The 9589-nt window shown below is 38.5% G+C and overlaps 1 protein-coding gene across 1 annotated transcript in view; it reads left to right on the top strand.

The window, feature by feature from the left end:
* The window catches only part of GYS2 (glycogen synthase 2), a 44255-nt gene that overhangs the window by 19715 nt on the left and 14951 nt on the right, over window positions 1–9589 (top strand). The window contains exons 6-9 of the mRNA XM_006773148.2: window positions 1241–1347; window positions 1997–2056; window positions 3092–3170; window positions 4178–4291. Coding sequence (XP_006773211.2) covers window positions 1241–1347; window positions 1997–2056; window positions 3092–3170; window positions 4178–4291 — 360 coding nt within the window. The remainder of the gene's footprint in view (window positions 1–1240; window positions 1348–1996; window positions 2057–3091; window positions 3171–4177; window positions 4292–9589) is intronic.

A 9589-nucleotide genomic window follows, 5' to 3' on the forward strand; every position in this document is an offset into this window, starting at 1 on the left:
ACACTGGCTATCATCAACAAAGCAACAAATGACAAGTGCTGGAGAGGATATGGAGAAAAAGGAACCCTTATGCACTGCTGGTGGGAATGCAGACTGGTGCAGTCACTATGGAAGACAGTAAGGAGTTTCCTCAAAAAATTAAAAATGGAACTCCCATTTGACCCTGTGATCCCACTTCTAGGAATATATCCCAAGAAACTAGAAACACCAATCAAAAAGGATATATGCATCCTTATGTTCATAGCAGCACAATTTACAAAAGCTAAGATTTCCATAGACTTTTGGATAGATTGTCAGGCCCTAAAGTGCAAGGCGGCAGATTAGATGGTAAAATGCCCTGCATTCAGGAGATAGTCATTTCTAGATCATATGAGCATTCATCTGTTAATGGTTTTAGTTTATGCTTTCATTCCCATGGCTGTTTGATATGTTATTTCCTTCTGAGAGAGATGTTAGGCCAATAATATTTGTGGGAAGAGGAAAAAAATCCCACAGATTTTAGAGTCTTAAACTCCAGTTTTAATCTCAGTTTTGCCAATAATCTGTTATAGGAGGTCAGATGTCTGTATGGAACCCCCATGCCTCTCTTCTGATGTCAGTAAAACAAGAAGAGTGACATCTATTGTGCACAGCGATTCACGGATTGGGTTGAATTATGCATTTAAAGCATCCAGCACAGTGCCTGCATCAACCAAATTGCTGAGTCTATGCTTGCTTCTTTACCTTCGTGCTAAAAAACCAAAATGCAATATCATGAGAATCAAGAAACTTGACAAAAAATGTAAATAATCTTTTGTGTAAATCAGTGTATATAAGCTAAGGGAAAAAAAATAGAATAAACCAAAACTAAATCTTCATTAAGTTTCCAATCTTTAAATTTTAAAGAGTGCATTTTGACCCTTTAGTATTAGCTCAAATTTGTATTACTGTCTTAACTATAGAGAAGATTGGGATAACAATATCAATTGCTAGGCATTTTAGGTGATTCATGCCATGAAAATATTTTGTCTGAATTTTAAAATTTTTAATCGACAAACATCTATTGAAAGCCCAATTTAAAGTAAATTTTATGAAAAAGCCTTAGGAAGGTGGGTACAATTTTTCTGTGAATCACAAAATGTATTCTTTTTGCCTAAAGATATTTTTAAACACTGTTTGTTCAAAATGGAAGGTCCGTCTGTCACACGTTTTATTTTATCTTTGGTCATTGACTCTGTTATGTTTTCTGATCTCTCATTAGATGCATAAAAGTGACGTCACAGTGGTGGTGTTTTTCATTATGCCTGCCAAGACAAACAATTTCAATGTGGAAACCCTGAAAGGCCAGGCAGTGCGAAAGCAGCTATGGTAATCTCCCGTCTTGTAAAGCTTCTCAAGCAAAAACTGCAAAGGGTTATTTTTATGTGCATGAGTCTGATATATATTCCTGAACTATTTTTTCCTTAAGATTATTATAGCATAAATACTACTTGGTTCTCTTCTCATTGGGCTATGATGCTAGATTAGGTAATGGCTATACAACGGGGTTACAATAAAAACTTTGGAATGGGCTACCATGGAAGGATAAAGCCTCTGTAGAACTCTTTAAAGATGGGTTGAATTTTTTAAAAATTATTGTGCAACTAAAAACATGGCAAAGTAAACAAATTAGTATAATGACCTCTTATGTGCCGATAGCCTATATTCAACAATTATCAACACATTCCCAATCTTGTTAGATCTATACCTGCATCCACTCCCCCTCCCAGCCCTCAGCCCTACCCTGAATATCATCAAGCAAAAAAAAAAAAGTTAAACAATCTGGGCTGGTCAGGGTTCTGCTGCCTCAGCTCTGGAGGTTTTAACTCAAGCCAAATTGGCAAATACGAAGATAATAGAGGAGTCTGTACAAAAGAGAACTGTAATTTTAACAATGCACTGACAACAGCGTTATCATGATGAATAAAGATGTAAAATTGTGACACCGTTTAAATTGTAGATTTTTTTCCCCAATCAGGGACATTGCACATTCTGTGAAGGAAAAGTTTGGAAAGAAACTCTATGATGCCTTATTAAGGTAGGTGTTTGGAACACGTACCACCTCAAACATTTGGATGTCACATTCCATCTTAACAGTTTCAGTGGTATAATACATTTATGTTGTTCTGAATATAAAGGAATTAATAACCTTTGAAGATGTGTGACATCATATCAGTAGGTTTTCTTTTATCCTTCATCTGACAAACACTTGTAAACAGGTTTTACAAATGAGAACATATTTATATATGCAAATGGGTTCTAATTCAATGAAAATCTTGTTAAGTGTTAGTATGCCAATCTGAAGCTAAGAGTTCATGAGATTTTAAGTCAAAGTATATATTGGCTTAATATATTAATTATGTTGACATATTAAATCAGGATTTATTTATTAACCAAACATATTAATGAATATTAATTAACATAATAATATTACTGAGTATGTGTTTATTTAATAAATAATAAATAAGATATGTAATTTACAGATATAATAAAGACTAAATAACAAAATGAAATTTAAATGTATTATAACCTAATAATAATAATAATAATAATAAAATACATGATTTTTTCTGTGATTTGAAGAGAAAACTATGTTGTCTCCTGACCCATGGTGGTAGGTGAACATCATTTCTCTTTACCAGTAAAAGTATCAACTTATAGATGGACAAGTTTTGGCCACTCTAGAATGTAGTACTCAGAAATGGGCAAAACAATGAGAGTGTCCCCTGATGGTGAACATGAATCCTCACTTGAGGATATGCTTATTGATTTTAGAGAGGAAGGGAGGAAGAGAGAGAGGCAGAGAGGGAGAGAGAGAGAGAATATTGAAGTGTGAAGCAAGAATTGGTTGCCTCCTGTATGAGCCCCAACACTCCAACTGTCTGAGCTACCTGGCTGGAGCAATGCTATCTTTACCAAACTTCTTCACACTTTAGGAATTTATCTGTGAGCTTCATCTGGAAACTATATTTACTTTTATTTTTAAAGTGCTTAGAACAGTATCTGACACAAAAGAGCACCGAATTAGTGCCAGTTGTTTTTATTTTTATTGTTAACATTGTTTTTCCCACAGAGGAGAAATTCCTGATATGAACAATATTTTGGATCGAGATGATCTAACAATAATGAAAAGAGCCATCTTTTCAACTCAGGTAGTAAAGAAAAAAGTGCCTACCACTTCCCAATGTTAAAATCAACGTGTTTTATATTTTAATTTATTGGAATGGGCTAATTTGGGAAATTTTTAAACTCAAGGACTAGAAAGTCATTCTTCTGTATTCACCAAAATGTCAACTTTGTATTCTCTTTTATGAGTGATTCATAAGAGAGATTGGACACAGGGCTTTTCTTGTGTCCAATTTAAAATTATATTTGATATTTACTTAGCCGGGAAGATGCCATGATCCCAAGGGTAGTTTCCCAAGGCAAGGCTCACCCATTGCATTCTGGGTGTCCTGACCCCTGTGATGTCCCCAAATGTAGAAAACTCAACTGCATAATTTGTGGTAGTGAGGGACTGTGTTTGCACTCTCCCCGGGCACTAATAATAATAACAATAATAATAATAATTTGGAACCATTGTGTCCAATTGAAAAGAAGTGTATGTGCAATGACAATAAAAACCTAATTTTTTCAAAAAGCATAAAATTTTGAGTTACAGTAGAGAAAACGTGAGTGTTTCTCAGACAAGTAGAACTATTGCAAAGAAGAAAAGGTAAGTGTTGTGTTAGGCGTACAGCAAACTCTTGTCATAATAGTGAGGGATCAGATACTGGAGGACAGCCCCACTAAAGGATTTAAAAGAGGAGCTCCTAATCAATAAAGAAAAATAAAATAAAATAAAAATAAAAGAGGAGCTCCTCTCAAGGCAAGATTTCAGGACATTCATATTTCAAGTAAGTCCCAGGAGCAGGCAAGATGTCTTGGCCTTTTGTATAGTGGCTGCAGGTGAAAAACAAAAGTAGCATGTGTTCACCATATACAAAGGCCGTGCTTGAACCCATTTTCGTCCACTGAAACACACAAAACTTAGTCATCCTCATTAGTGTCATCTCAAAAGACTGGAGGGAGGTTGTATGACATGTTGCCAATGACCTATTGTTGCAATTAGTCACACATTAGTTCTTTCCATAACTGACATTTTCTTCCATTACTTCAGCGACAGTCTTTGCCTCCAGTGACCACTCACAACATGATAGAAGACTCCACTGACCCCATCCTCAGCACCATTAGACGGATTGGACTTTTCAACAGCCGCACAGATAGAGTTAAGGTAGAACTAATTGTTTCTGTAGGTGACTTCAAGGTGACATAGCATATATTTACTGAGAATTTATTAGAAGCCTTCTTTATTTGTTTTCTAAAGGAGATTAATTTTGTTTCTACTCTTGGGTAATTAAAATATAATGACTATTTTATTCTTATTGAGAACTGAAGTATGTTTATGGCTTTATGATTCATAATTCTAGCATTTATTTTCACTGCGCAATCTGTTAGTAACCGTAAGGAGGCTATCTAATTTTTAATGATTTAAATATTTCCTAAGAATTAACAAATCTCTGAGATTACATGAATTATCTTTGTTTCTTTCTGATAATGTTCAACTTAAAGGGGAAAACTGAGAAGTTTCCAGTTTTTAAGAATGTGGCTAATGATGATTTTATGCGATTTCCTGTAGACCAATTTATATTTTTGACTCTTGAGTTTCTACAATGACTAGGCACAGTGCTCGCTGTATGACTAAGACCTGGTTTCTAACACAGTGGTGCCTAACCTCTCTGATGTTTACTGAGGGAGGGCCTATTTGTTCCAGGCATTTGCTAAGTGTGGTTGGCAATGGTGAACATGTCGACAAATAATTGCTTAACCCTACTCAATTTCATTCACCAGTATTCAAGATCAAGGTGTCACAAGCTTTTACCAATCTTTTCAAAGGTCTCCTTTTCCCTTCTTTCTTTCACCTTTAGCAGGTGACATAACTGAGAATTCAAAAGTGTAAACTCCTTCATTGTCCCTCTATATTGGCCTCAACTATAGGTGTTTTACCTCTTCTGGGTTCCTTTCCTTGAGGTCCTAAGGGTTTTTATAGGATTTCATTTTCTCCCACATTCGTGGGAAACTTAGCCTGTTTACCCTCTCTTACAGTGTAGGCAATAAAAGACAACTCTTTTCCTTGCTGTTGACAAATATTCTTTGAATTTCTTTACATTAAAGAACAACTTTGCCTTAACCCGGTCTCCTTTTGATGTTCTTAAATGTTTCTATCTTTCCTGCTCTGCAAATTTCTTTTTTAAAAAAAATATATTTTATTGATTTTTTACAGAGAGGAAGGGAGAGGGATAGAGAGTTAGAAACATCGATGAGAGAGAAACACCAATCAGCTGCCTCCTGCACACCTCCTACTGGGGATGTGCCTGCAACCAAGGTACATGCGCTTGACCAGAATCGAACCTGGGACCCTTCAGTTTGCAGGCCGATGCTCTATCCACTGAGTCAAACCAGTTAGGGCTCTGCAAAATTTCTTGAAAAAATAGTCTATTCTTATATTCACTTTTTATTTTTTATTAAGTCTTTGATGTAGACTTGGGCGGATATAGTGGAAGGAGACAAATTAAGGACTCACTGCAACAGTACAGGTGAGAGATGATGAGGGCCCCTTACAAAGGCCATGTCAATTGTATTGGAGAGGATGAAACAATGGGAGAGATGGTGGCACATAGAAAAGATCATACTTAGTGACCAATGCATATTAGAAGTGAGAAAGAGAAAGCAGGCAAGAATAATAGTCTCCTGGCTTCAGTATCTAACCAACAGTTTCTAAAAACCAAGGGAAAGATTTAGTAGAAATTGGTTTGAGAGTCATGTCATGAATTGAGTTCAGTTTTTGATAGAATGACTATGAGTGATATGTGAGATATTCAAGTTGAGATGTTACTTAGAAAACATAGGTCTGGGGGTTACAAGGGCAGTTGTTAAGGAAGCTACCACCAGTGCATGGGCAGTAGTGGAGACTAGGGAATAACCATCTTGCCATGTTGGAAGACAAAGTTGAATGAGTGGAGATTTAAGAGGAGGATTATAAGATAAAAAGTCAGGGAAAGAAAGAAACAGCAGAGAATTAGAAAAGGAAAACATTGCAGAAATCAAGCAGAAGAAATTCTCTAGCTGTTTATAAAATGTTCCATGCTGTGTTAGCCTTTTTATTTCAAATACTAGAGGCCCAGTGCATGAAATTCATGCACGGAGGGTGGGGGGAGGGCCTTCAGCCCGGCCTGCACAATCTCGCAATCTGGGACCCCCTCGGGGGATATCTGACTGCTGGTTTAGGCCCAATCCCAAATCTGCATTCTGACATCCCTCTTGCAATCCGGGACTCCTGGCTCCTAACCACTCGCCTGCCTGCCTGCCTGATCGCCCCTAACCACTCTGCCTGCCTGATCACTCCTAACCACTTGCCTGCCTGCCTGATTACCCATAACCACTCACCTGCCTGCCTGATGGTCCCTAACCACTTTGCCTGCCTGCCTGATGCCCCTAACTGCCTCTGCCTCAACCCTCTCTGTGGCAGCTTTGTCAGGAATGACGTCCAGAAGGTCATTCTGCTTTCTGGTCTAATTAGCATATTATGTTTCATTATTATAGATATTCTACACACACACACACACACACACATGCATGCGCGCACACACATGCACACATGCATATATGTGTGTGTATTGCCCTGTGCCATACAATTATGGGTGCTTTGTCTTTTCTCATTGTGTTTCTGCATTTCCAAACTTTTCCACACTTAGCATACCTTCTATAATAAATAGTCAGGCTACAAGTTTTCCCCTGGAAATGCAGGATTGTCTCTGCCAAGGATGCCCCTTCCTTTACGTGTTTCAGCTGGATTGGATCCACAGAGACTCATCACAGAGTATATTAATAGTAGCTTGGCCTCCTCATATAATTTACCCCCGATTGGTGCTTCTTATTTTATTTACTTGTATATATAATTTTTGTCTCTCAGAAAGAAAATAAATAGTGGGGGCAAGAAAGCCAATTATTTTCCTGTAGATTTCTGTTTTTCTTAGAACATTTTATGTCCTACCATATTTGTGAATCTTCTTCTGACAACCTGTCTGTGCCTGGAACATGTTATGTGCAATAAATACAGATAGACGTGAGGATGTGGGAGGGTGGAAAAGGAGAGATGAGGCTGGCTTCCTTTGCTCTTGGGGTGACTGTGACTTGAAGTCCCTTGCAGTTTTGAACAAAGTATACTTTGCTGATCTATGTTTTTGTTTTAAGTGTGATAGCAGTGAGGCAACTTGCCAGAACTGGGCAAGATACTAAACCCTTTCATACCCCTGTGTCATTGCTGACTAATGTTATTCTCTCTTTCTGAAATACCCTTATCTCAGTTATTCTAGCTATTGCTTTGGGATCCAATCTAAAAGTCATCTCTTCCTTGCACTTTTCCTTACTATACACTCATCTACTCCAGACAGAGCAGGTCTTTCCTTATCTGCATTCCTAAGACTACTGAAATGAATGGGATGATCACATTGAATTATATATATGAAATTTATTCCTTTCTCCAGAGAGACTGAGTTATTTGAGGCAGGGATCATGTCCCATATTTTTTTCTGTTTTATCCTCTGAGAAGCAGGCACTAAGACATGACTAGATATGAAAACGCTTGTTGGGAGAAATGTGTGAAGGACAAAGAGGTGAGAGCATGAGCAGGCGGGGAGGTGCAGTCAGACACTGCAAAGAAAGCAGGAAGGAAGGGGCGGTAAGAAGAGCCACGGACTGCAGCCCGTTTCTCAAACAGTCTCAACCTTTTTTCTTTCTTTCTTTCTTTTTTTTTCTTTCTTTTTTAACAGACAGGAAAGTCAAATGTAATTAGCAAAAAACTAGAATTCATAATGAGGAACAAACACATAGCAGCACCATGTAGTGGCTCAAAAAGGGGGGAGGCAGTGGACTAAGCAACTCAACATGGCTTGTCAGTTAGTGGAAAAAACACATACACATGGGTGCGCATGTGCCCACAAAAAGAAACAAAAAAGCAAGAAGAGTTTTCAAAGGCCAACCCAAATGCATCTTATTTTACAATGCTTCCTTTCTTAAGACAAAAGATGTCTTTGTGTGTGTGGTTTGCTGTTGACTTATTTTAAATATATTAGTGTTACTACATACAACATTTTGCTGTATTTAGGAGCCTTTTCTTGAGCTTTCACCTACCAAAACAGTTTCAAACAGATGGCTGCCTTATTCTATGAGCAGCTGGATGTGACCATTTTAATGGGGATTCATATGAATAGCAACAGGGATTCCCCAAACAAAGGTTACCCATTAAAATAATCACCCACTGGGTAGCTGTAGGTTGGCACTAGTACCCATATCTGCCTGTCTATAGGCCAGGAGCAGCTGCTATGGTGGATCTAGAGTGGATGCAGTTGGGGCTGTCAGTCAAGGTCCCCAGTCCAGGAGGTCTTAGAGGAAATCTAACAGCTAATTCAGGACAGCCACTTGTCTGAAGAAGGCAACATACCAAGTCCTTAAAGACGGTACTCACACTGTCAGGCTTCAAATCTCTGCCACTTATTCAGTTTATAAGTTACTTAATCTGCCTGTACCTCAATCTTCTCATCTTTAAAATGATAATATAAGCCCGCATTCATAGAATTGTTGTGGGTTTTAAAAAGTAATAGATGTTACATTTAGTACAATATTGGCACACAGTCAATTCATAATGAACATTAGCTTTTATTTGTACTTAGTCCAGTAGAAGATGGAAGATTTGTCTTTCCTGCAGGATTTGAAAAAATGTTTTATCAAAGAGATGACAAGTGAGCTAGATCTTGACCCATGAGCAGGAGTTTATCTGCAAATAACAGGAAGGAGGACTCACCCAGCAGAAGTAGATGAAAAGGCATAGAGATACAATAGCACATGGCTTACAAAGAGTGAATGGAGGAGGAAGTTCATCTCATACAAATTGTTTATGCAGTTATACTCATCAATATTTTGAGATACTCATTTATTATCATAAAGCAAACACACACATACAAAAGAAATAAAAGAATAACCCTTCTTAACAATATATCCTCAAAGCACTGAAATAAACTTTGGTCAGTTCAGAATTAGGTATTGTGTTTTATTAATAACTAGAGGCCCAGTGCATGAAATTCATGCACTGGAAGGGAGGTTCCCTCAGCCTGGCCTGTGCCCTCTTGCAGTCTGGAACCCCTCAGGGAATGTCCAACTGCCCACTTAGGCCCGATCCCCTGGGGGATCGGGCCTAAGCAGGCAGCCGTACATCCTCTCACAATTCAGGATCCCTCGCTCCTTACCTCCCACCTTCTTGCTCCTTACCACTTGGCGCATTGATCCTTAGTGGCAGGCTCCTTACTGCTCAGCTTGCTGCTCCTTAGTGCTGCCGTGGAGGTGGGAGAGGCTCCCACCACTGTCGCTGCGCTCGCCAGCCATGAGCCCAGCTTCTGGATGAGTGGCCGCTCCCCCTGTGGGAGTGCACTGACTACCACGGGGCAGCCTGGTGGTCATCGTGCATCATAGCGAC

The sequence above is a fragment of the Myotis davidii genome, unplaced genomic scaffold, assembly GCF_000327345.1.
Source record: "Myotis davidii unplaced genomic scaffold, ASM32734v1 scaffold346, whole genome shotgun sequence".
Classification (NCBI taxonomy): domain Eukaryota; kingdom Metazoa; phylum Chordata; class Mammalia; order Chiroptera; family Vespertilionidae; genus Myotis; species Myotis davidii.